Source organism: Suncus etruscus, chromosome 9, assembly GCF_024139225.1.
Source record: "Suncus etruscus isolate mSunEtr1 chromosome 9, mSunEtr1.pri.cur, whole genome shotgun sequence".
Taxonomy (NCBI): Eukaryota; Metazoa; Chordata; class Mammalia; order Eulipotyphla; family Soricidae; genus Suncus; species Suncus etruscus.
Genome location: NC_064856.1, coordinates 18,856,424 through 18,882,132, shown reverse-complemented (window position 1 = coordinate 18,882,132; position 25,709 = coordinate 18,856,424). Strand labels below are relative to the sequence as shown.

The 25,709-nt window shown below is 42.9% G+C and overlaps 2 protein-coding genes and 1 long non-coding RNA gene across 6 annotated transcripts in view; all 3 read right to left on the bottom strand.

Moving 5' to 3' along the window:
• Positions 1-351: 351 nt before the first annotated feature.
• Positions 352-5,083, bottom strand: ADIG (adipogenin). Of its 2 annotated transcripts, none has more exons than XM_049779445.1 (3): positions 4,897-5,083; positions 2,048-2,165; positions 352-657 (listed from the first exon to the last, which is right to left on the bottom strand). In XM_049779445.1, exons 1-2 carry the CDS (start codon positions 5,021-5,023, stop codon positions 2,062-2,064), a joined length of 231 nt encoding a protein of 76 aa, XP_049635402.1. In that variant the 5' UTR covers positions 5,024-5,083; the 3' UTR covers positions 352-657; positions 2,048-2,061. The 2 variants fall into 2 exon arrangements, with proteins under 2 accessions (XP_049635402.1, XP_049635403.1); XM_049779446.1 differs by having other exon boundaries at positions 352-611.
• Positions 5,084-7,836: 2,753 nt separating this feature from the next.
• Positions 7,837-8,918, bottom strand: LOC126017522 (uncharacterized). Its single transcript, XR_007498888.1, has 2 exons — positions 8,837-8,918; positions 7,837-8,765 (listed from the first exon to the last, which is right to left on the bottom strand). It is a non-coding gene; the product is annotated as an uncharacterized LOC126017522 (long non-coding RNA).
• A 3,111-nt stretch (positions 8,919-12,029) lies between these two features.
• The window catches only part of RALGAPB (Ral GTPase activating protein non-catalytic subunit beta), a 116,628-nt gene continuing 102,948 nt past the window's right edge, over positions 12,030-25,709 (bottom strand). For 2 of the 3 annotated variants that reach the window (XM_049779123.1, XM_049779125.1), the window contains 6 exons: positions 25,082-25,204; positions 22,710-22,846; positions 17,388-17,496; positions 16,379-16,457; positions 12,778-12,926; positions 12,030-12,328 (listed from right to left, as the gene is read on the bottom strand). In XM_049779123.1, the coding sequence (XP_049635080.1) occupies positions 12,135-12,328; positions 12,778-12,926; positions 16,379-16,457; positions 17,388-17,496; positions 22,710-22,846; positions 25,082-25,204 (791 nt within the window). In that variant the 3' untranslated portion in view covers positions 12,030-12,134. The remainder of the gene's footprint in view (positions 12,329-12,777; positions 12,927-16,378; positions 16,458-17,387; positions 17,497-22,709; positions 22,847-25,081; positions 25,205-25,709) is intronic. The other variant, XM_049779124.1, reaches the window with a different exon arrangement.

The window sequence follows — 25,709 nt, the reverse complement described above, 5'->3', positions numbered from 1 at the left end:
GTGGTCCCCACAGTAAAAACATATAGAAAGCCATAAATGTGTAGCCTGGGAGATGGACCATGAGTGCATGCTTTGGAATGCAGCAAACCTGAATTCGACCTCAGATATTTGAATCAGGTATGGTCTCACCCCCAAAACAGAATGAAAACATGTGAAAAGTACCTGGGAAAGCACTGGTGTTTCCTATGGCTAATGCTCTTTAAACACAAGCCATTTTGTTCATGACAGGACAACCACAGATGCTCAGAAGCTTTATAAACAGAGATTTAAGTGGATCAGCTTTAAGTTTGAAATCTGAGAGCAGAAATTCATAGGAAGATCCCCAACCATGTACAGATATGGTCAGGGTCCCTCATCTCTGTAATGGGAACACAGATCCTGTGCACAGCCTTGTTGTGGGGCCTCTTTGGAAGTGAATGCTGTTGGCCACTTCTCCCAAGGCCTGAGAGATTATACTTGGAAAGTGTTGGACCTCTGAAGGTTTTGGTGAGTCCACTGTTGGAGGAGACAAGTTGGAGGTCCCAGAGAAGCACTTTACTTGCTGGAGACTTCTTCCCCAGCCAGCAAGCAGCTCCTGTCCACTTTGATCACTGCTGTAGCACCTCTGACTTCTGGAAAATGGAACTGGAAGAGGATGGAAGGTGGGTGAAGAGGCCACTGTGGGACAGAAGGAAAGACAGGAGGGAGCAAACTCTGAAAATCTCTGAAACTCTGAAAATCTCTCTTACTCCACTAATTGTGCATTAATAGGAGAGACTAATCGTCTGTGGGGCCCTGGGAATGTGCACAAGCAGAAGCTTTATTCAACACTTAAGAACCTGGAGAAAGTTTTTCATGCAGGAGAAGCATCAGATTTGGTCTTTGGCACCACATGGTCTCCTGAATACTACCAGGACCAACCCCTCACCACCAGATGTAGCTCCATACTACTACTACTAAAAAAAAAAAAAAAAAAAAAAAAAAAAGCCAAAACTGATGAAGAGTTTTAAAGCAACCACTGCAGAGCATGTAAACAAGCATCAAGTTCTTCTGAACCTTCTGGATATGGATATGGATATGGATATGGCCTGGTGACTCTGCTATGTTGGGTCTCAGGAGGAATCAAGACTCAGTCTATGGGCCAGAGTGATAGTGCAGTGGGTATAACATTTGCCTTGCACGTGGCTAATTCAGATTTGATTCTTGGCATCCCCGAGCACTGCCAGAAGTGATGTCTAAATGAAAGGCCAGGAGCATTCCATGATCCTTGCTGGGTGTGGCTCCCAAACAAAACAAGACACTTTCTAATGCTGTGGATGTGGCTCAAGGGGGAGAGTTGGCACTTGCAAGGTCCCAGGACTGCCTCTCCAGCATGGGATGCCCCCCAAAACATCACCAACTATGTAGCCTTGGCAGCACTATGAGTCCCACCATCCAAGGCAACAACAACAAAAATTAATTTAGTTCTGGATGGAAAAGTGTTAAATTGGCAACAGAGCTCAGAGGGCAGTGGTACAAGACACAGAGGCCATGTCTCCTGTGAGGCTGTGCCATGGTTTTTGGTGTCTGTCAGCATCTGACTTGTCTTAGAATGCCACCACAAAAGAAAATGCCATGTTGAAGAAGGGGCTCATGAAGTGAGAGAGGGATCATGGGGGTAAACAGAATATAGGAGGGTTCTGTGGGAAAGTGAGCAGACCTCAGAGGGGAGCAGGGGCAGCATGTGGCTGTCTGGGGAAAAAGAGACCTCGGCAGAGAGATGAGTGGCAAGTCAGGTCAGAGGTAAAAAAGGCTTTTGCCCTTGGGCCCAAGTACAGTGAGTAGGGCTCTTGCCTTGCAAGTGGTTCATCTGGATTCAACCCCCATACTACATACAGTTCCATTAGCAGAACCCCCTGAGCTCTGCCAGATGTGGCTCAAAAAACAAAAACAAAACAAAGTGGGGGTAGTTTTGGTGACAAAGCTCTTCATGGCAGAGTGAGCAATGCAAAGTGATGGAGGGGCCAGCTCAGCATGGCATTACTGGCTTTGGGCAGGCCCCAAGGTACCCTACCACCCTGGGCCTTACCTGGCCAGGCAGGCTCACCAGGCCTGTCTCTCCTCCTCTTGAGCACGGAGTGTCTCCTCCCAACCTTTGCTCCAGGCCTTCCAGTCGAAGTGTATCTCTGTGTCATTTTCCTCAGAATCTGTGGAAGTAGAGACAGAGCTTCTGGAGTAGCTGCACCATGTCCCTAATCCACAAGAAGTGTTTCTTGGCCATAAGAGACAGTTCTGAGACTTCCAGGCCTCCCAACAGCAGCAGGGAATCCATAGGGGAGGCTGTCAGGTGCTCAGTATACCTTCTAGAGAAGGATAGGTCCCAGAAGAGAGCTAATATCGCTACTGAACATGTACACAGGCTAGACATGGTGGGGTAGTTCCCCAGATTAAATAGCATCATCACCAACAAACACATGAATATGCTAGTTTATCAGCATGGAAAAAAGTTTTCCATGACTTTGACTATATTGAAATTTATGCCCTATATCGTTGTCTATGCCTAAACAAATGGTGTCCATTCAAGGGCATGGGAGACACGAAGTGACACCTGCTGATGGGAGAAATATGCCCAGATTTGTTCTCACAGCAGGGGTGCCACAAAATTTCCACTTGGCTGACCTTGGCTGACCCAGGAAGTGTGGTGAGCCTGTGGGGACCTGGTCCAGCAGGAAATGCTGTAGAGGTACCAACCCAATCATTGACCCTTTGTCCATCAACTCCTTCATGAACAAGTTGCTGAGTGTAAATTTACAATGATTTTCCCTATTGCGCTGCTTTGTGTGAAACACAGAAATGTGTGTCCCCTGTGAAGGGTGGGATAAAGTATGAGAAACTTGGAGCACACAAAGCAAAAGGCCTGTTAGATGGGCAGAAGGCTGAGATGAGCATCTTTGACTTGCAATATATTCTGAGATATCACAAACCAGAGGCTGGAGATAGAGTGCAGGGATTAAGGCACTTGCACCAACCAAGGTTCATTCTCTAGTACGGGTCACTGAGTCAGGAATAGTTTGTGACCTAAATGTCCTTTACCTTCACCCCTCAAAAAAATCACATGCAAGCTGTGGAGAAAAAGACAGCATCTATTTTAGAAAACAAGACAATACAAAAAACTATAACAACAAACAGGGATCTGAGTGATAGTACAGAAGGTAGGGCACTTGCCTTGTGCATGGCCACCCTGATTTGATCCTTGGCACTACATATGGTTCCCCAAGTATTACCAGGAGTAATCCCTGAGTGCAGACCAGTAATAAGTTCTGACCACTATTGGGTGTGGACCCCACCCAAAAAATACAACAGTCCTTCCCTTCATGTCTTCATGTTTGCATCTTTGTTTGTAGAAAGATTCTCAACTTGAAGGAGTGCATAAATTTATTCAGAAATCCAAGGGGAAGAGTGAGCGTGGGCAGCAGAATGTTTCTTACAATGTTCACATTGTTCCTCTAGTGGCAGAGAAAGAGACTAAAGGGGCTCCAACAGTACAGACCCAGAGCAGGAGGTAAGCAAGGTTGAACCTCAGTTTCCTCTTTTAACAAGGCCACACTAGCTATTTCTTTCATCAGGAGGATTAACTAGAGTAGGAGGAGTTGGCAGGTGGTAGTTAGGACTTAAAAACTCCAGGCCATGCTGGGGACTTTGAACTTAGAAGTTGGACACCTAGGTGATGAGTGTCCTGGTGGGGTGACCCCTGCCAAGGAAGCCTTGTACAGCAATGCTCCCTCCAACCTTCATAAAACTGACTGAGTGTCAGAGGCATGCTACATCTCTAAAGGGGAAGCTATTCGTTCTCTGCTTTTGGAAGATGAGAAAACTAGAACTTCGAGGGGACTAGTCCAGTATCCATTTGTGACAGCTAACAACTAGCCTTTGGGAGGACTTGGCAGGAGGGCATCTCAGCTTCCATTTCCTCTGTTGGCCAAGAAGGGTGACTTCACGAGATCCTTCCCAAATACCAGCCACTGTTAGAAGCTAGTAAGGGGTCCAGCTTCTACAGCCAACACTCAGACCATAGAGCTATGTCCCTTCAGAATGTCTGTAGCCCACCCTGGGAATAGAACCTGCTTTGAAGGAAAAGCTTCTGGAAGCAAAAGGACTTTCTAGCTCTCACCAGAAACTCATCACTACATCATCTCCCCAATGGAGAAAAGGTCAAGGGGTGTTTTGCTTACACAGTCTCAATGCCCTCTCACTAGAGCTGGCAGTGTGCTCTGCACCCTCTCTGCCCAGTCAGCCAAAGATCATGTGGCTGAGGAATGGAAGTGAGAGGTAGTGGAGTCCACAGAAAAAAGCATCTGTGTGGGAACTGCCCATAGAGACAAGATGCCTGAAAAGCAGTATTGTTCCTGCGTCTGACCAGCCTGTCTGTGACCCACAGCCCCCTGTTGCCTTCTGGCTGCCTCAGCCCTGCCTGTGGCCCCTCGTAGATGGCAGGCTGAGTCAGCGCAGGAGCCACCTAGCTTCAGGGGTTCTGGGATCCAGAGACTTCCAGCCCTCGCCTGTTGTGTGGTCTGATAAGAAGCAACATGTGCCTCAGGCACCCTAAAAGGTCTCTGGCTACTATCTGAACAGAAGCTGACAGCTCTAGTTATGGGGTGTAGGAGGGAGACTGGAGGCTTGACTGCCAGCCTGTGTCCTGCTCATGGAGGCTGCCTGGCTGCATTCACAGCTGCCTAGAGGAGCTGCCTTCTCCACATTTGTTCTAACTACCTGTGTTCTGCAGTGACCCTGAGGGGTGCCCACAGACTGCTCCCCAGTCACTCTTAGGGGCATCTCTAAGATCCTTAGTCCTGGGCCAATCTTTTCCAACAAGGGCCACCTGTACCTGAGCCCACTACAAGCCTCATTCTAGGCTCCAGCCCCACCTGTACCTCTCACCTTGACTGAGCAAGAAGCAGAACCAGATGATCAGCAAGAACAGCAGCAAGCCCACGGGCAGGCAGAGCCAGAACACCAGGAAAGAAAAGGTAAGGTCATTCAACAGTGGCACCAGAGGGTACTTCATGGTGTCGTGTGGCTCAGCCAGGCCAGCTTGGGCTGGGCGGACAGGACTTCCCCCAGGGACTGGGCACAGTGCCATGCTGCTCTCAGTCCAATTGTGACTGAGCCAGTGACCTATAAGAGAAGTCATAATGTCCTTGGGTGAGGGGCACACTGCTTTGGATGAACAGGTGGCCAGGAAGTTTGCTGGGAACAAAAGCAGGCAGCCAGGTGAAGAGGCTGTGGGTTCTGGCCATCTGGCCCTGATGCTCAAGGAGAGCAGGACCAACTCCTCCGCTCCAAGCTGCCAGAGTCAGAACAATCATAGCTGTGCTCCACATTACTCCAAGTCTCATGAGCACCTGATGAAATCAAGGAGCTTCCAGAGCCAGCCAGCCAGGCACCCATGTGCTGGGCTATGGGTTCCCTGGGTCCACACGCCCTCTGTGGGCATAATGGGGGCATGCAGCAAGCCAAATAGGGACTGGTGTGCCCAAAGCAGGTGGCTGCAGAGGTCCAGTTAATAACTTCCTCATTACAAGAAAGGCAGGGCCAGGTCTGTACATAATCTGGTTTTCCCAAAAAAGCTAAAATAAATAGAAAAAATCTAGATATTTGTGTGCACTCTCTTAATTTGTTTTTAGCAGGAACAAAGAAATAGTGCAGTGAGTAGGGTGCTTGCCTGACATGACTGACCTACGTTCGATCCCTGGCATCCCATGTGGTACTCTTAGCCCCAAGAGTGATTCCTGAGTACAGACCCAGAAGTAAGTCCTGAACACTACTGGGTGTGGCCCCCAAACAAAGTTTACCAAAGGACCAGAGAGTAATTCAGGAGTTTGCCTTGTAAATGATTCAGATACCAGGCACTGCTCATGTTGCCGGCTCCTGCTTTCCTGTAGCTCCTTAGCAGTGGCATGTGTAACCCCAACCCCTACCGACAGGTTTAAAAACTAAATCTTGTTGAAACTTTTCTTGTTAAATAAAACAAGATAGCAGCTGGAGATTTGCTTTGAGGACATGAATATACATGTTAATATACGTTGTATACTAACAAAGTTCTTTCTCAACAATCTTAAAAATAAAGTCAAACATTGGAGCCGGAGTGATAGCATAGTAGTAGGGCGTTTGCCTTGCATTTGGCTGACCCAGGATGAACCCGGGTTAGATTTCTGGCATCCCATATGATCCCCTCAGCCTGCCAGGAGCAATTTCTGAGTGCAGAGCCAGGAGTTGGGTGTGGCCCAAAAATAAACTAACAAAAAAACCCCACAAGATAGCCAGGCCTGAAATGGGTCACAAGCTACCATTTTAAATTTTTTGCTTTTTCACAGCAGAACTTTCAACAAGCGACTATTCATCTGATAATGCTGCACTTGTTTATTAAGATCTCCACGGAAGGGCTTGAAGCTTTAAACATGTTCTAATATGGCCCCCAAATGCCATTATTATTGTTTTGAGGCCACACTCAGCTCTTCTCACAGCTTACTCCTGACTTTGCACTCAGGGAACATTCTTGGTGGGGCTCAGGTGTACCAGGATCAAATCTGGGTTCACCATGTAAGTTACTGTACTGTATCTTCAGCTCCCCAATGTCCATTTCATTCATTCAGTACATTGAAAACCTCCACATGCTGGGTCTTGAGACTAGGAGGTGGCTTTTACCATCAAGGGCTGCACTTGCTCAACCAGCTCTATTCCCTTTAAATATCTTTCCCTCCTTACCTGTTATTGGGACCAACTGAAAGCCTAAGGAGGTATATGCCAATGGGCAGCAGGTCTGATGTAGGCCTGGTTTGAGATGTCTCACAGAATACAGACTAGAAAGTCAGGCAGATGTCTAGTGGAGTGAGCAGCTGCAGGAAATGAGTAGGTAGACCAAGGAGAGATCTGGGCAGAAGGAACCCCTTACAGAACAGTGCCAGCCCAGGAAGGACAAACAGGGCCATCACAGTAAAGTTGGGGAGTTAGGATGGTAGTAGGTTCTAGGCCTGACTCATCTACAAGAGATTTGGGTGACTTGTCTCCAAACACACAGCAAACTCAGCCAGACCAGGAGCCAAAAGACTAGGTAGGTTTGGGGTGATTTTCTGGCACTGGGGCCCAAAGGATCTGGGGTTGCAAAGAGCTGAGCAGCATCATGGGAGAAAAGAGAACACATAAAATCATTTTTTTCCTAACATCCAAAGAGGGGCCCTGTGAGTCAGTGCACACTAGTAGGATGTAGCTGGAGATGTGGGGGAATTCAGAGTAGGCCTGGACTCCAGCGCACAGGAGACAGCTTGCAGAAGAGCTCAGAAGGGGCGCAAGCCAACATCTAACAATGAGCGGAGTCAATGCAAGGTAAGGGCAAGGTTCTTGGCGGAGGCCATGACAGCATCTGTCTCATAACTGCCGCACTACTGCACTACTGGGCCTTTTAGGCCCCATGGAACCCTCTGCAGTCCACCATTCTGGGGGGGTGGGGGTGGGAGGGAATGGCAGCGATGACCTTATCTGCGTTTTCCCCTCCCTGATGCCCAGTCCAGGCAGAACTCAAGACTTTCTGAAGCAGATCACAGCCAGCAGCAATTCATGTTCTCAAGACATATGCCAGCTCCTCTTGCTAGACACTGCAGGAAAGGCTTGTGGGCACCCCAAGCTCCTTGCCAGTAGAAGTCAGCTTCTTCTCTTTGAAATATAATTGACTATTAAATTCTTTGTGAAACTCTACCAAGGCAGGGTGAAAACCCACAGATCTAAATCAGGAGGAATAGCCACGGCAGAGTGGAGGACCCCAAGAATCAGAGGGACATCTATCCGACCCCCTAGCCTATAACTAAAAGCACACACAAAGTATTAGATAAGAATCTCCTTAAAATTTAATTGACTAAATGTATTACATTCAATATTCCATGGTTTTCTTCTGGACAAAGGGTCGGCATAAATACAAACAAACCTCTGGGCCTTCTTCCCTAACCGACAGGAAAACACAGGCGGCGAGGGGGACACAGGACACCTTCCTATTTACATTTTGCCTTTACAGTTCAATGCTCGAAATATTTACAGAAATTACAATAAGAAAAAGATCATGTCTTGGCAACATACCGAAATTCATACAAACTGTATATATGATTTCAAGCAAATAATGATACTGTGTGTTTTTTAACCACAACTGCCAAGCCCTTCAGAAGAAAGATGTTCTTGGTAATTGCAAGAGACAAGGACTTGAGAAACTTGGTTTGCTTCAACAAATATTTATTGGGCGCCTACTATATGCAAGGCACTGTGGAATCCCAAATTATACCTTTTCCCTCACCATTAAAAAATGAAAAGCATTTGAAGAACGCAAGTTGATACGCTGAGAAAAACACTATACAGTACATGGCTTCTTTAGCTACCAAGAACCAGAGCTTGATTCCACATTGAGTGGCAGGATTACCTCCAATCTCTCTCTCTCCTCTCAGAAAAAGAGGCTGTCATGGAAATCCTTAGAACAGAACACAACTTACTGTCTCATGTAAACATATGTATCAGTTCTTTTTTGGAAGATATAACCTGATTGAGTTTTAATCACGGAAAGAACCACTGTTAGTGGGAGTGTTGAATTATCTCCATCATTTACCATTTATCCTTATTAGCTAGGTTAATTCCCTCTCTGGGTAAGTCTCACCTTCTAAGAGAAATAAATTATTGGAGACTCTCTGCCTTTCTGAAAATCAGTCTGCAGAGCCTTACATAGATTCCCCAGCATAATTATAAGTAACCATTCAGAACCCCCCCCCACACTCACACTCTCTCTCTCTCTCTCTCTCTCTCTCTCTCTCTCTCTCTCTCACACACACACACACACACACACACACACACACCTATAGGCACTTGGCATTGCAAGCCAAGGTTTAGGTATTTATTTATAAATGAGTCCCAATGAAAATGAGAACACGGGGCCGGCGAGGTGGCGCTAGAGGTAAGGTGTCTGCCTTGCAAGCGCTAGCCAAGGTTCGATCCCCCGGCGTCCCATATGGTTCCTCCCAAGCCAGGGGCAATTTCTGAGCGCGTAGCCAGGAGTAACCCCTGAGCATCAAACGGGTGTGGCCCGAAAAACCAAAAAAAAATGAGAACAGAAGATCTAGAAATAGAGGGTAATGTGAATGGGTGTGGGTGTTCGGGAATGGTCTGGCAGGAGATGGTCCCTCCCTCTCCCCACCCCACCACCCCAGTCTTTTATTTTAAAGGGTGAATGGATAGAGGGAAACTCAGGAGAAAAAAAAAACAAAAAGTAAAGCTGGATGAACAAGGGTTATAAAGGCAAAGCTCTCCTCACAATCCTCAGTGCCCTAACCACAGGAAAGGAAGAAAACCCTGGTCCCCATGAGGGGCAACCTGTCTCTGTTCAAGGGGTCATACTTTGTCACTAAATGCCACACTCATTCACCTTGGAGCACCTGTCACATGCAGCAACTGAACTGTGGAGGCAGACCAAACTGGCTGTGGCTTCCAAAACGTTGACAGTCACTTATCTATTTACTAGAGGCCCCTCAGTCACTTTTAACTAAGGCAGCTGGGTGGACTTAGTGACCAAGAACTCAAACCCAAACTGAGAAAGGTCCTAGGAGTCTCTTCACATTCAGGAAAGGTTAGTTTCTAGCAGAAGCAACTAGCACTTGAGGGAGTAATGTGTACTTCCCTTTCTGTTTGCACTATACAATTTGGAGCTTCTCACCTTCCAGGACTACACCTCTGCAATTCAACTCACTCTCCCATGGAAACCATTTAGTGTTCCAGCTCACAAATTCAAGTCCACAGAGTTGTTCACTTACCTAAACCATCAACACTATGCAGAGTTGCCAGAAATTAGAGCAAACTGAAGGTACAGCAAGCCTAGTCCCAAGGTACACATCACTGTATGTTCTGACAGTATAAAACCATACAAAGAAGAAACTGGAGAGCCACTCTGAGGAAGTTCGCCGATAGCAGTGATTTTTTTTGAACCTCTGGAATGTTGTAAGTTGCATAACAAATTTATAGCCTTTACTTTTCATTTCAACTAGAAAAAGGGACACTTTTTTTCTTGAAATGTCAACCTGAAATTTTTATTCAAGTTTTTAAACCTATCCCTGTACATGCTGAATTACTGACATACACAGTAATCTTTTGCTAACCTTTATCATGTCTCCCTTCCCCCATGCTACCATCTGAAAACCTCAATTTATTGCCCAGATTGACAAAATCAATTATTAAATAACATTATACCCTGAATGGAAACTGGAGTCATAGAAGGAGGAAGCTACCTTTACCTGAGCTTAAAACAAATACAAACAAAAGGAAACGGCAAATTTAAAACCAAGAGCAGTGCTTGCCCACATTTCTTGCTCATAGAGGACAAAATACAGACTTCTGGAACAGAATTATCGATTATCTGCACAGGGCATAAAGTCCTATTCTACCCCAACCCTTCTAGTTCAACTACCAAAACACCAAACCAAATAAACCACTATAACCTTGTCCTACAGAACCTACTGACATTTAAGAGTTCAAGCGGGAAGACAACCCATCTACAACTGTGCTGACTCCTCTTTGGACTTTAAATGTCTAAACATAAAATCATTAATAAAGAAGAAAGCACATAAGAATCGGAGAAATGAGCAGTGTATACCCTAGCACTGTAACAGGATTCCTTGTAAGGATGTTCTGGGTCTGGCCACCTCAAAACTTTTATCCCTGGCAGAAAAGTAGCAGCGAGGTAACAGAAAAGCCCTGGGAGAGATTTGTTGTGCCTTCAATTGGCAAAGCCCAGGACACATAATAATAACAACCTATTCTAATAGCAACCACCCATGGAAGTGGTCACTAATGTTATGTCAATTTGATGAAATCTAGTAGATCTTGGGGAGAAATCTAAATTGGCAACATTGAGAGACTATTTCCTGAACCCCAAATTACAATCCTTCATAAACATAGTATTTGTAGTTTCCTGCTTGGACCTGAAATGAGACAGTGGGGAAAATTTTTTCAACTTTTGTATATCTACATTTCTTACTATTTAGCCAACAAATTATTGAGATATTACGGATATTTAACCTGTAATGTTACAAAGCTAGATAGTAATGGAAGAGTTCATTCATCACTGCCCTCCTATAGCTTTTATATGGAAATATCCATTTGTATCCCATTTTATGTCTTTTCCTGGATACCCAAAAACTGAGGCATTCAGACATATCTGTGTATGATTGACATGTGAAGAGAAAACAAATCCTTTTCTTGGTTTTGGGGCCACACTCGGTGACTCTTGAGTGGGGGAAGGGAGACCCTGTGGGCCACTGTGGGGAATCGAACAGTGGTTCGTCCCAGACAGACAGCCGCCGTCCCACTTGCGCCACCGCTTGGGCCCCTAAGATGAGCCTTCTTATTGTACACAAACTGAACAAGAAATATTAATAAAATATTTATTTTAGTTTTGGGGCCATACTCAGAGATGCTCAGGGGTTATTCCTGGCTCTGCACTCAGAAATTACTCCTGAAGGTGCTCAAGGAACCATATCGGATGCTGGGAATGGAACCAGGACTGGCCACATGCAAGGCAAGTGCCTTACCCTCTATACTGTTGCTCCAGCCCCCATTTATGTTATTTGTTGTCACTTCATTAGCTGGAAGAAAAATAGAACTAACAGTGAGTAGGCAAATTTCTTTATCTCCTCCCCTAGGCTATCAACATGGGTCTTTAAATGGCATGGATGATTTTGAGACAAATCTAAATTTTGAACACAATCTCCTAAAAACTGAGGTATAGAACTATCTCCAACTTCTCCTTTGCAAATTTGATTCTACCAATGCACATATTTAATTGAGATGCATAAAATCATTTTTTTTTCTCAAAAGGGTTATAGTTAACCAAACTTTTCGTTTAAAAGAAAGTTTATGGCTAAGATGAATATCATCGTTATCAGCAGGAGTATGGTTATGTCTGAGACCATTTCACTAAAAAGCCAAAAGTCTCTGACAAGTGGGCTTATGATGTGTTTCTTCTATTCTGGAGATTAAACAGTAAGCTCTTGGGGGAGTGATTTGCTTTTATTTTTACAGTGATCACCTATCAAATTGTTTTGCTTTGATATTATAGCCCCAAATAAGTCCAACAGTCCTTGATGAACAGAGGCCTAAGAACTGCAGTTCTTGAGTCCAACCTCCTGAAAAAGTGAAGTATAAAACTCTGGCTCCAACTGTTTGTTCCGGTACTTGTTGACTATGTCAGTGATTTTCTGTTTCCGGCGGACATGCGGTGGGCTGTAGGAATCACTTTCCAGTCTCTTTCTTCTACAAATATTAATGACAGTTTGTCTCACCAAAAAGCCTGGGAAAACAGAGGGTTTTAAAACCAGTGTGAATAATTAGTCAGGAAGATGATCTATCAATATTCAGGTAAACTATTCTCGGTATACTCTTATGAAAATTCCCCATCTCTAGAGATTAGTACTACATTAAGAGAAAAGTGTCATAAGCAGCACATAGTGAGGGCTAGAGAGATGACTCTAAAGACTGAAGTATAAATCCTATCTCAGCACTGATGTGCAGCCCTGGGCACTGCACCAAACCATCACTCTTATATTACTGGATGAGTATCACATAGGCCCAAGTCCACTGCCCACTGCCCCAAGTCTCACTAGGGACCCATACTGTTTTCTACATGTGAGATCTATTAAGTAATCCCATCATTTTTTCCCCTCCCCTTTTTTTGGTTATAAAAAATACGTTACAAAAAAGGACAGAAATCTTAACCCTTCACATGAAGTCACACCTTACCAAGTGCTCGCCTGCTGACTATCATCCCATCCACAAGAGGAATGACCATATTAAATTTTCCAGTGACTCCTTGAATTTTTATCCGGAATAATCCAGTGTTTAAAGGATGGATGAAGATGATAGGAATTTCTTTTTCAAGAGTCGTAGATCTTAAGACAAAAAAGAAAGTTCTCTTTAACCCAACATAGAAACCAAAGATGCAGTCTCCATGGATACCAATGGCACTTAATGCCTGACAATGATCTGAATACAGCCCAGGGGCCAGTCTCCTCAGAAATCATTTTGTAGGGGTCTATGTTGCTTCCTACCCCTCCTCGATAATACTTGATCATAAAAATGCATCATAGGATTGGCCTTTTTGTTTTGTTTTGGGACATACCTGGCTGTGCTTAGGTTTACTTCTGTCTCTGTGCCTAGGCTCACTCCAGGTGGGCTTGGGGATTAATATGTGTGCAAGGGATAATAGGTAAACTCCCTATCCACTGCACTGTATCTCTTACACCTTGGGATTGGTCTTTTTAAGCTAACCAAAAAAGGGTTAAATTTTTCCTCCCAGAAATCAGAGAGGATTAAGATGAAAGAAAGGACCAGACAAATCTATTTTGGTTCTGAGTTATCAAGAACTAGTAGCCAGTTTTCCATTGGTTACTTCTTCATATAGGGAGCAAAAGTAGGTAGAGCTAGAGTGCAGGAAATTCTATCCACAATAGTTAGCACAGATGGTGCCCCTCCTCCACAAATATATACAATTTGCTAACTCATCTTTTTATTTATTTTTTTGTTTGTTTTGTTTTTGGGCCATACCTGGTGAAGCTCAGGGGTTACTCCTGGCTCTGTGCTCAGAAATTGCTCCTGGCTTGGGGAATCATATGGGACACCAGGAGATAGAACCGAGGTCTGTCCTAGGTCAGATGCGTGCAAGGTGCCCTACTGCTGTTCCACCACTCCAGTTCCAGTCATTTTAATAACTTTATCTTTTCACCAATAATTTAACAATATTAGAATAAGTTCACCTGGGCCAAGCAGAACACAAAACTGAGCAAACAGCTGGGAGTAGCCTGGAGCACAGCTGAATAATGTCTCAAAGCAAATAAAATAAAATTGCCTCACATGCAGTATGAATGAGACCATGCAACAGAAGAAAGCTATTTAAGGTTAATACATCAAGGATTGTTGAATGTTATGTGAAGAGTATAACAGAGGCTAGGGTCAGAGGATGGGGTTCAAATAACTTTTCCTGTATGTATTAGACACAGAATGACATGTATGAGCATATTTTATCTAATTAGTAAAATGAGAAAACTATCTTGGGTTTAACTCATTTGTTTAAACTGAAAACAGGCAGAAAACCCTTTAAACTATTAAGCTTATATGAATATACTGTTTCTATTCATGGAAACACTTTTTGTGCAAAGGCAGCTAAAATAGAAATCTTTTTTTTTTTTTTTTTTGTGGTTTTTGGGTCACACCCGGCAGTGCTCAGGGGTTATTCCTGGCTCCAGGCTCAGAAATTGCTCCTGGCAGGCACGGGGGACCATATGGGGCGCCGGGATTTGAACCGATGACCTCCTGCATGAAAGGCAAACGCCTTACCTCCATGCTATCTCTCCGGCCCCTAAAATAGAAATCTTAATAAAGTCGGTATTACATTTAACGTAGAGATATTTTCCCATTGAGTAGCTCATATGACTAGTATATTCTACCTATCTACAATATTTTAATTTAGCTTTATTATTTTTACCTAGTACTGCTAATCTTATCATGGTCTCCAAAATACTGAATAACACTTTTCTAGTTTTCTTTTTGTTGCAGGTTGCTAGAAATAAGTAGTTATGCTACTTAAAAATCCTTGTAGTGCTCCTTTGACTCTACACCTTTAAGAAACCACTAGTAAAAATATCTGGAACTGCAAAAAAAAAAATGGTTTACATTAGTGTTAACATATATGCTTTTAGTTACACTAGCATTCTGGGGGATAAAGGAGGGAGATAAGGGATATATGTTTGGGAACAGAGATGAAGGGAGGTGGAAAGGCCCTCATTTATTGTCACTGTGTACCTTAAATATCACTATGTAAGATTAAAAAAAATAAAAAAAAATCCTTGAAGTGGAGCCGGAGAATGGAGATAAGGCATTTGCCTTTCATGCAGAAGGACAGTGGTACGAATCACAGCATTCCATATGGTCCCCTGAGCCTGCTAGGGGTGATTTCTGAGCATAGAGCCTGGAGTAATCCCTGAGTGCTGCCGGGTGTGACCCAAAAACCAAAAACCAAAAAAAAAAAAAAAAAAATCCTTGAAGTGGCTGGAGAGATAGCACAGTGGTAGGGTGTTTGCCTCGCATGCGCCCTATCCATGATGGACCTAGGTTCTATTCTCAGCATCCCATATGGTCCACCGAGCCTGCCAGGAGAGATTTCTGAGTACAGAGACAGGAGTAACCCGAGTGTGGTTGGGTGTGACCCAAAAGCCAAAAAGCAAACAAAAATCCTTGCAAAGGTTGTAGAGATGGCTCTGTGGCAAGAAGCATCTGCACTGAAAGTATGAGATCATGCTGAGCACAGAACCAGAGCCTGGCTGCCTGGGATCCTGGCACAGCAACAATGCTCACAACCCTTGCCAGAACTGCAACTGCAGAGTGTGACCACCAATGACTGGACTGATGGCCCTCAACAAACATGTGAGCACGGCAGTGACCTCCAGTGAGTAATATATGCTGCTTGTTCAAGAACACCACAATATCTCCCTCCCTCCCGCCCTCCTCTCTCTCTTCTCTCTCTCACGTTTTTGAGCTACATCTGGTGGTGCTCAAGGCTTACTCCTTGCTCAGTGCTCAGAAATTACTTCTGGCAGTGCTCAGGGGACCACATATGGTAGGTGCCTGGGATTAAACCTGAGTTGGCCATGTGGAAGACAAGCACCCTTTCTTTTTTTTTTTTTTTTTGGTTTTTGGGCCACACCCGGCGTTGCTCAGGGGTTACTCCTGGCTGTCTGCTCAGAAATAGCTCCTGGCAGGCACGGGGGACCATATGGAACACCGGCATTTGAACCAACCACCTTAGGTCGTGGATCGGCTGCTTGCAAGGCAAACGCCGCTGTGCTATCTCTCCGGGCCCTTTGTCTTTGTTTCTTATTAAACTATAATTATCAGAAGTTGGGATATAGTATATGGGTTCATTCAGGTGCTTGCCTTATAGGTGATCCACTCTAACTTGATCCTTGGCATTTCATGGTCCCTCCAAGCACACTTGCAGTGAACCCTTAATACAGAGCAGGAGTAGCTCCTGAGCATCACTGAGTGTGGCTCTCAAATTCAAAAATAAAAACAGACTGGAGAGACAGTACAGTGGGTAGGGTACTTGTCTTGCATGCCAGCAATTCAGGTTTGATCTCCAGCATCCCATATGATCCCCCATATACCATCAGGAGTGATTCCTGAATAGAACCAGGAGTAATCCCTGACTGAGCATTGTTGTGTCTGCCCCCCACAAACCCAAAGACACAATAACAACAACAAAGCACTATAATTAACACATTACAACAAGTAAGCTGCTCTAAGTTTAAATAGGTGCTGCTAAATGTCAGGAAAATAAAGAGTATACCTCAAAGAAGTGCTACTATTTGCAGTGGTTTCTACTCCGGTACTGATCTCTGTCATCAGGTCTGAGAGGGGAAAGTTTTCTAGAAGAAAACATCATTGTAATTAATGCTTCCCTTATATTTTCCAAATAAATAACAAAAACTCTAATTTCTTAATATTATTACAGAAGTGGCAGCATATTTCTGGACTATGCTGTTCTCACATAATAATAAAACTATTTCTAACAACTTAAAAAGTTATCCTTTAAGACCTATTTCAGAGTAGCCTCTGAGCACTGCCAGATGTGGTCCCAAAACTAAAGGAAAAAAAAGACATTTCACTACGTTCATCTACAGCAGAAAAGTTTTTAGAGAATTTCAGGGTTTAAACTGGAATGTACCCACCACACTGTCCAGCAAACTCTGAGTTGAATGAGACATATAGGCAATACATATTTCTAATCTTTATAGATTGTTTATATAAAAGTTATGAGCAACTTGTTCAGAGTTTAAGTCCTGTGAACAAATTAACCTTTGCTCCAGAGCAGTGTCTCTCAGAGTGAGTGACACCCTCTCTCAAGGAAGCATTGGAACAATCCAGGGAGAGGATTCTGGAATCTAGTACAATCGGGTGTGTGCGTGTACGTGCTTTTGGTTTGTTTGCTTAAAGAAAGATTTGGCAGGGGGTAGGGAGGGTGGTGAGTGATGTTTTTATTCCCCCAGAAAGATGTTAGGTAGACAGGTTTGGGAACCTCTGCAGTAGGGAATTGGAAAGGCGAGAGAAGTGATTCCCCTTCCTCTTTTCAGAGGTTCAGGGGGATGTACCATGAGATGGAACCACTGGCAACACATCACTATATTCCAGAGCACTACTAAGCAGAGTTCAAAGTTCTGCTCTGCATCTACTAATTTCATCAAACTGTCACAATATTAAGACATGAGGGCCTCTAAGAACAGATTAGTATATGACAATCAGAAAGCAACTGGTATTCTACTATGATTTTACATACAGACAAAGCTGGTGTACAGTACCTATATCATCATAGCGTTCCACCCAGACTACAGAAACTCTTGTTTCAGGTCCGAGGGGAGGCACAGGACGACCCTGAGGCAGCTTCTTCATTCTGGAACTGGGACTGAGCTATAGGAGACAGGAGAAGAGGAGAAGAAGGGAAAGGAGGGGACAGAAAGAAAGGAGAGGGGAGAGAAGAGGAAATCAAGGAAGAGCAAAACAAAAAAAGCAAAGAAAAAAAATGCAAAAAAAAAAAAAAAGGCTTAATAAATCATCCAACCTTACAGGTATGTATTAAAGCTGCCAAATTACATGAGTAGCAAGACAGAAGAAATCATTTCAGGAAATGTGTGAAATATGTATAGAAAAGCTCTTCTTTGGCTCCTCTGTTTATCAACAGTTTCTTCTTCAAAGAAATGACTAAATCCTCAAAGGAAGAGGGCCAGAGCAATAGTACATCGATAGAGTGCTTGTCTTGCACATGGTTGACTTGGGTTTGATCCCCGGCATCCCATAGCCAGAAATAATTCCTGAGTGCAGAGCGAGGAGTAACCCCTGAGCACCTCAGGGTGTGACAGTCCCAAATTTTTATCAAAAAAAGAAATACTGCGGCCGGAGCCATGGCACAAGTGGTAGGGCATTTGCCTTGCACACGGCTAACCTAGGATGAACTGTGGTCTAATCCCCTGGCATCCCATATGGTCCCCCAAACCAGGAGAGATTTCTGAGAGCATTGCCAGGAGTAACCCCTGAGCATCACAGGGTGTGGCTCAAAAAGCAAAAAAATAAAAAACTTAGCAGTTTTAACATTAATAAAATATAAAATATATGTGCATGGTCTTAATGAGAGGACAAAAGGATTTGAAACCAGGATTATGGTCATGGTTTATGTGGTACAGGTCATGTTTAGTGTGTCTGAAGTTCTGAGTTTGTCCTTGGCACCCACGACCCCATGACTCTTAAGCATAAAGCATTGTCACAAATGGTTCTGGGGGTTCCAGATAGCTATTGGACCACGCACCAAATCTGCATCAGGAATGGATCTGCGTCTTTCACACATCACTACATATAGCCCCTATTAAAAATAACATAGTGGGAGGCTGGAGAAATAGTACAATGGGAAAGGTACTTGTCTTGCATGAGCCTGAACTGGGTTTGATACCAGGCATCCTATACGGTCCCTCAATCATAAAAGACATTTTGTTTTGTTTCGTAAATATACATTTGTGTACTGTGGTTTTACAGTACTGTTGTTAATAGGGTTTCATTCATAACATTCTGTTTCCTTTCAGCATACCTCACTTCCTGGTTGAATGCTTTCTTTTATCACAGAATCCCTTACCCTATCCTATCTCCCAGTGCTCTCAAGGTGTTTGTTTCCTACTGAGAACCAGACAGTTCTCATGTTCTTTGTTTCTATTGTCTTTGTGTATTTATTATTCTATCATTATGTTTCTTTATATCCTGCAAATGAGAGAGGCAATTCTGTGTCAGTCTTTCTCCCTCTAACTACACTTATTCAGCATAATACTCTCCAGCTTGCTCCGTGTAATAGCAAATTGCATGACTTTATATGTTCTAAAGACAAACAGTATTCCATTGTGTGTAAGTAACAGTTTCTTTATCCAGTCATCTAGTCTTGGTTTCCAGATTTTGGCTATTTTGACTATTGTGAATGGTGCTGCAATGAACATAGGGGTGCAAATATCTTTTCACCATTGTTTTTGGGCTCTTGGGATAAAGTCAAAGAAGTAGAGTTGCTGGGTCAAATGGAAGCTCAATATCTATATCAGTCGGAGGCAAATGGGTGTGGGGGGGAAATCTGTGGAGGGAAGTGCACACTGGTGAAGGAGTTGAAACACTGTATGCCTGAAGCCCAATCATAAATAGCTTTGCTATTTCATGACTTATAAACAAACAAACCAAAAAAAAAACAAAAACCCACCAAACTGGTGGGTTGAAGGGAGAGGACAGAAAGTAAGGTGCTTGCTTTGCACATCGCTGCCCTAGGTTCCCATATGGTCTCCTGAGTACTGCTAAGAGAGATTCCTGAAGACAGAACCAGGAGTAAGCTCTGCATTCCCAGGTGTGGCCTCAAACACCATAAAATAAAATAAAACAAAAACAAACAGAAAAAGGATATGAGTCTTTCTTAAATCGCCAGAACATATATGTTCTTCCCATCGAACAAAAATAACTGACTTTTGGGGCTGGAGAGATAGCATAGAGGTAAGGACCCCAAAACCAAAACCAAACCAAACCAAAACAAACCAAAAATAACTGACTCTTTTACTAGTCTTTTTAAATTAATTAATTTATTGGATTTTTGGGCCACACCTGGCAGCGCTCAGAGGTTACTCCTGGCTCTGCACTCAGAAATCGCCCCCAGCATGCTCGGGGGAACCATAGGGAATGCCAGGAGTCAAATCAGGTTCATCCCTGGTCATCCGTATGCAAGGCAAATGCCCTACCACTGTGCCCCACATTTACTAATCTTTTTTCTTTTTTCTTTTTTGGGCCACACCTGGTGACTCTCAGGGGTTACTGCTGTCTATGCACTCAAAAATCACTCCTGGGTTGGGGGGGGAACCATATGGGATGACAGGGATCGAACCCAGGTCTGTCCTGGATCGACCGCAGGCAAGGCAAACACCCTACCTCTGTGCTATCGCTCCAGCCCCACATCTAATAATCTTAGTCTTTTTTTTCCCCCAGAAACTTTAACAAGTTTTATTTATAATTGTTATAAAGTTTAACTGCTGAAACTTGTTCATTGGAACATTTTGACTTCTCATTAATGCTTTATGCCCCTGCATTTATATTAAAAATGTACACACAAATGAAAATGGAAAAAAACTGCCAATACCTTATTTCTGTCCCCTATTTTTCCATTTGTAATCAATCATATATTCTGATACCTTTTACCCCATTGGGGGGTGGATCTATCATTCAGAACTACCAATAACAGGAAGAGGAAAAAAAATTTTTGAAGAATGAAATGTTTCCCATCAGAGTGGATTCTTATGCACGCTCTCCACGTATGCGGCATGCTAGCTGGATGTCTTTTGGCATCATTGTTACATTTTTGGCATGGGTAGCACACAGGTTGGTATCTTCAAAAAGGCCAACCAGATAGACCTCATTTGCCTTCTGCAAAGCACAAATAGTTGTGCTCTGGAAGCGCAGATCTATTTTGAAATACTGAGCATTTCTTGCACCAAACGATGGAAGGGGAGTTTGCAAATTGCATAGAGCCAGGAGTGACCCCTGAATGCTGCCAGGTGTGATCCCCCCCCCCCAAAAAAAAAGAGTATGCTAGTCTCTTAGCCACTTGAGAGTCAGAAAAATAAGAAACAAACTGTGTATGATAGTGAAGAGCTATCCTTTGTTCTTTTGCTTTCAAGAAATATGAATTTCAGGTCAGAGTGATAGCATAATGGATATAGGACATTTGCCTTGCACTTGGCCAACCTGAGTTTGATCCCCAGAATCCCATGTAGTCCCCTGAGCCTACCAGAACTAATTTCTGAGCACAGAGCCAGGAGCAGTGGACTTCTGATAACGACTAATTTCATGGAGTGCCACACCACAGTACCAGGTCTGTAACAAGGAGGCTTCTTCACTCCTCTGGTAGAGGGCGCACTCTTGTAGCCAGCGGCTTCCTCGATGTTTTACCACGGAGCAGTCAGCTTTGTACAAACCATGACAGAGACCTTAATCCCCTTCTCCTTGTGGAGCGCGGTGAGCGAAAGGCAGCACTGGCGACAGTGGCTGCAAACACCTACTAATCTTAATTTTTAAAAATAATCCCATCGACTTAACCCAACTATAATCATGTACTTAAATAAATATTTATTAAAAAAACAGGAAAAAAATGATCCCATCTAGCAAATTATTCCTAGTTCTCAGATCAAATGTTTCCCACTCTAATTAATCTAAGCCAAAGAAATTGCTTTTTTTTTTAAAAAAAAAAAAAAAAGGGAGCAAGGTTGGGGCTATACCTGGCAGTGCTCAGGAGTTGCTCCTGGCTCTGTGCTCAGAAATTAGTTCTGGTAGGCTCATGGGATTCTGGGGATCAAACTCAGGTTGGCCAAGTGCAAGGCAAATGTCCTATATCCATTATGCTATCACTCTGACCTGAAATTCATATTTCTTGAAAGCAAAAGAACAAAGGATAGCTCTTCACTATCATACACAGTTTGTTTCTTATTTTTCTGACTCTCAAGTGGCTAAGAGACTAGCATACTCTTTTTTTTTGGGGGGGGGGGGTCACACCTGGCAGCATTCAGGGGTCACTCCTGGCTCTATGCTCAGAAATCGTTCCTGGCAGTCACGGGGGAGCATATGAGATGCTGGGATTCGAACCACTGTCTTTCTGCATGCAAGGCAAATGCCTTACCTCCATGTTATCTCTTCGGCCCAAGATTAGCATACTCTTTAACAAACTCTAAGCCTCACCAATTTTTTTTTAAATTTTTGGTTTGTTTTATCAAATGAACTATTTGATTTGATGGAGGCTTAAAATAAATGAGGAGGTTTGGAGATGAGTATGGCTTAGTATGAGGTCTTGAATTTGATCTCCAGCACCATCCCACATCATGAGTGATCATAGTGCCATAAAAGTATTTTCTGTTGACCGGATTAAAAAGTATTTTCTGTCACAAAAAGTGTAACTCCCATCCAGTATACCATAGCTACAAGAACTACTACAATTACAACTAAACCCGATACCACAGCAACAACTACTACAATCAACCATGAGAACTTGAGTTCTTTTAAAAATTAAGATAACTACTGAAGCAGCATTGTTTTACTTTGGTGGACTAACTAAAGTTAAATTAGCTTTAAAATTCAAGAATGGGGCATTTGTCTTGCATGCAGAAGGATGGTGGTTTTAATTCCAGCATCCCATATGGTCCGCTGAGCCTGCTAGGAGTGATTTCTGAGCATAGAGCCAGGAGTAACCCCTGAGCGCTGCCAGGTGTGACTCAAAAACCCACCCACCGGGGCCGGAGAGATAGCATGGAGGTAAGGCATTTGCCTTTCATGCAGGAGGTCATCGGTTCGAATCCCGGTGTCCCATAGGGTCCCCCGTGCCTGCCAGGAGCAATTTCTGAGCCTGGAGCCAGGAATAACCCCTGAGCACTGCTGGGTGTGACCCAAAAACCACACACACACACACACACACACACACACACACACACACACACACACACACACACACACACACACACACACACACACACACACACACAAACCCACCCACTCCCAAAATTCAAGAATGACTTCCCAATAGTCCGTTTTCTAACAAGTCTTTGAAGACACATCAACAAGTAACTTACCTTCTGTGAAGAATTAAGATTGTCTGTGTGATTGGGGAAAAGTTCAAGAGTCAGTGTTGGCTGTTTCAGAATTCCAGTCATAAGATCCATATTTGAATCACTCTCTTGATCTGAGATGTTGCTTTCTAATGAATCAGCTATGGGGTAAAGAGAAATACAATTCAATTATGACACCTGCTAGTCTTTGGAACAAAAATGTTTAATAATGATAAAAAGCTTAAATCAGTTAAGCAAACTACTGTTTCTAGAGTAAGGGCTACAAAACTTTTTCTATTAAGGATCAGAAAATAAATTTTTTTAGGTTGGTTTTATTGAATTCTGCTGCATATTCTTTATTTACAACCTTTCAAAAATGTAAACACTAAATAAGAAAAGAAGTAAATGGGAACAGAAAGATAGCATGGAGGTAGGCTTGCATGCAGAAGGTCGGTGGTTCAAATCCCGGCATCCCATATGGTTCACCGAGCCTGCTAGGAGTGAATTCTGAGCATAGGACCAGGAGTAACCCCTGAGCGCTGCCGAGCGTGACCCAAAAACTAAAACCAAAACCAAAAACCAAAAAAAAAAAAGAGAAGTAAAAACTGTTTTTAGTGGTCTGAACTTACCAGTTCTGGCTATATGGGATATATGAGTTAGAAGATATTAAACTTTTTATTTGTAAAATATAATAAAAAGTCACTTGTCATTCTCTGAATTGTTCTGATCCTAAATTTAATCATACAGTACACCACTATGGTAAAAACTACAGAGGACCTAAACTCTGTGATTGATTCAGTGACAAATACAAAACAAAGAGACAAATATAAAAACAAACCAAAAAATATGTAAAGTCACAAAAACAAAAAGAGAAACAGAGAAAGAAAAATCTTAGGTAAAAAGAGGAAGTTGAGCTGGAACAGAGGTACAACTGACATGGGCGATGTTTCATGACAGGAGGTGGCGACCCAACTATGTAAAGTACAGTACAAGGGAAGGTAGTTTTCCTTTCTAGATCGCTAGATTGGTCCATGGACACAGGGAGACTCTCAGTCCTAGAGGACAAAATAGGGTCTGGCTTCTGGAATTAAGGTAGCATGAGAAGAAAGCAAATAGTTGCTAAGATACTGACAGCATGAAAGCCCATTTCATCAAGGACACACTGATCCCAGAGTATGAGATGGGGAGAGCTGAAAGTCAAAGACCCAAGTACAAATGTCAGGAAGTTGCCAATGTAAAAACAAATGAAAAGCCATTAACTTGGTAATGGACAGTATAATGTAATGTATATCCTATGAAGAAAAGGGTGAAACTTGACACTCCCTGGTCATATAAATAAATGTGTACTTAACAAGAAACAAAGCACCTAGGAAAACAAAACTATACGTTCAGACTGAGGAGCAGTAATCACTTTTAAGCCTAAGAAGAACAGGCTTTGGGAACAGAGTGATAGCACAGCAGGCAGGACCTTTGCCTCACTTGTTGCCAACCCAGGTTTAATCCCGGGCATCCCATATGGTTGCCCGAGCCTGTCAGGACTAACTTCTGAGTGCAGAGCCAAGAGTAACCAGTGTGGCCCAAAAAACAAACAAACAAAAGAACAGGCTTATATTATCTTTTCTAGGCAACTTAAATTGTTGTTGTTCTCAGATGCTCAGCCAAATGATGCCAAGAGAACATGACAATTGCAGGACTCTCTGGAGTTCCTATTTCCCTGTGAAAATGGGAATAGGTGGTAGCTCACTCATAATTTTGAAAAATAGAGTTCAGAAGTAGTATATACACCTGCTGAATCAATGGTGTACAATCCTTTCAAGCATCTCTGAGTCTCGCACTGGAGGCCCAGAAATTCTAGTGGATGTGGACCTACAGCCCCAGCAAGTGGCTCTGTGCAATTCTGGCTACTAAAGGACCTAAGCAGTAGAACATTCTCAGGCTCTCACATAGAACTGCTGGTCCATTGACAATCATCAGGAGGGACCATAGCTCCTCTAAGCACTACTTGGAGATTTTTCCCAACCCCCACAAAAAAGAAAAAGATGAATAAGTAGGAAAACAGGGCTTTGCTATGTTGAATGAATTAAAGAAATTAAATTAAAATTTGACTTAAGATTGAATTAAAATTTAATTGAATTAAAAAAATGAGTTAAAGTGGGGTTGCTTCACTATTTAAAGATTATTAGAAGGTGGTCTTTATAACATCCATTAGAAAGTTTCAAGAAACTAAAGTTCTATACTTTTGCACAATCTAAAAGCTATTGTGCATTAGAAACAAAATAATATATTAGAAGACTCCAAAAATCTCTTCCAATACAGTATTCACAAAAATCAAGACAGACAAAATCAGATCTGAAAGCATAACAACAAATAAACAAAACCCACAAAAACATTCTTACTTAATGATTCCATAGGAGAAGGAACCACAAAAGCTATTTCTGTAAGGGCATCAGCATAATACAGCACCTTCTTCTGTCCATTGAAAATGCTAGCTCCAATATCTTCTGAAGAAATCACTTCTTCTAGGAATGAGAAATACTGTATTAATACTCAAAAAGTGATTATTGACTAATAATATGAGAAATAGTACATCTCCAATGTAATCAATTAGTAGCATCTTAGAAATGATAACATGTATGAGCTGTGGAGAAAGCTCAGAGGGTGAGTATGTATGCTTTACAGACTAGAGGCCCAGATTTGATGCCTGACACTGCCTGGTCCCTGGAGCAATCTGCATGCCACCCCTAAAGCAAAAGTAATTCCTGAGCACAGCTTTGTGTGGCCTAAATCCTCCAGCCCCCTGCAAAATGAAAGCAAAATATATTTATTTTTTTTCTTTACACTCATTATAAAACATAAAAATCCTAATTTCAATAATTGAACCTCCAAATCAGACCACTTTCTAATTACTAAGCGCTTTTGCCCTTCATCTGTATTAATCAGATTAAGGAAGAAGTCTCTTTGCAATGATCAAAAGCTCCTATAAAAGGAGCTGTGCCAGGTGTGAGTGCTTGTTTTCTTTTCTTT

Coding starts and splice junctions, on each gene's coding strand:
- ADIG (XM_049779445.1), bottom strand. CDS start 5,023: ATGAAGTACCCTCTGGTGCCACTGTTGAATGACCTTACCTTTTCTTTC. Junction 2,166..4,896: donor CTGCTTCTTGCTCAGTCAAG/GTGAGAGGTACA, acceptor CTACTTCCACAG/ATTCTGAGGAAAATGACACA.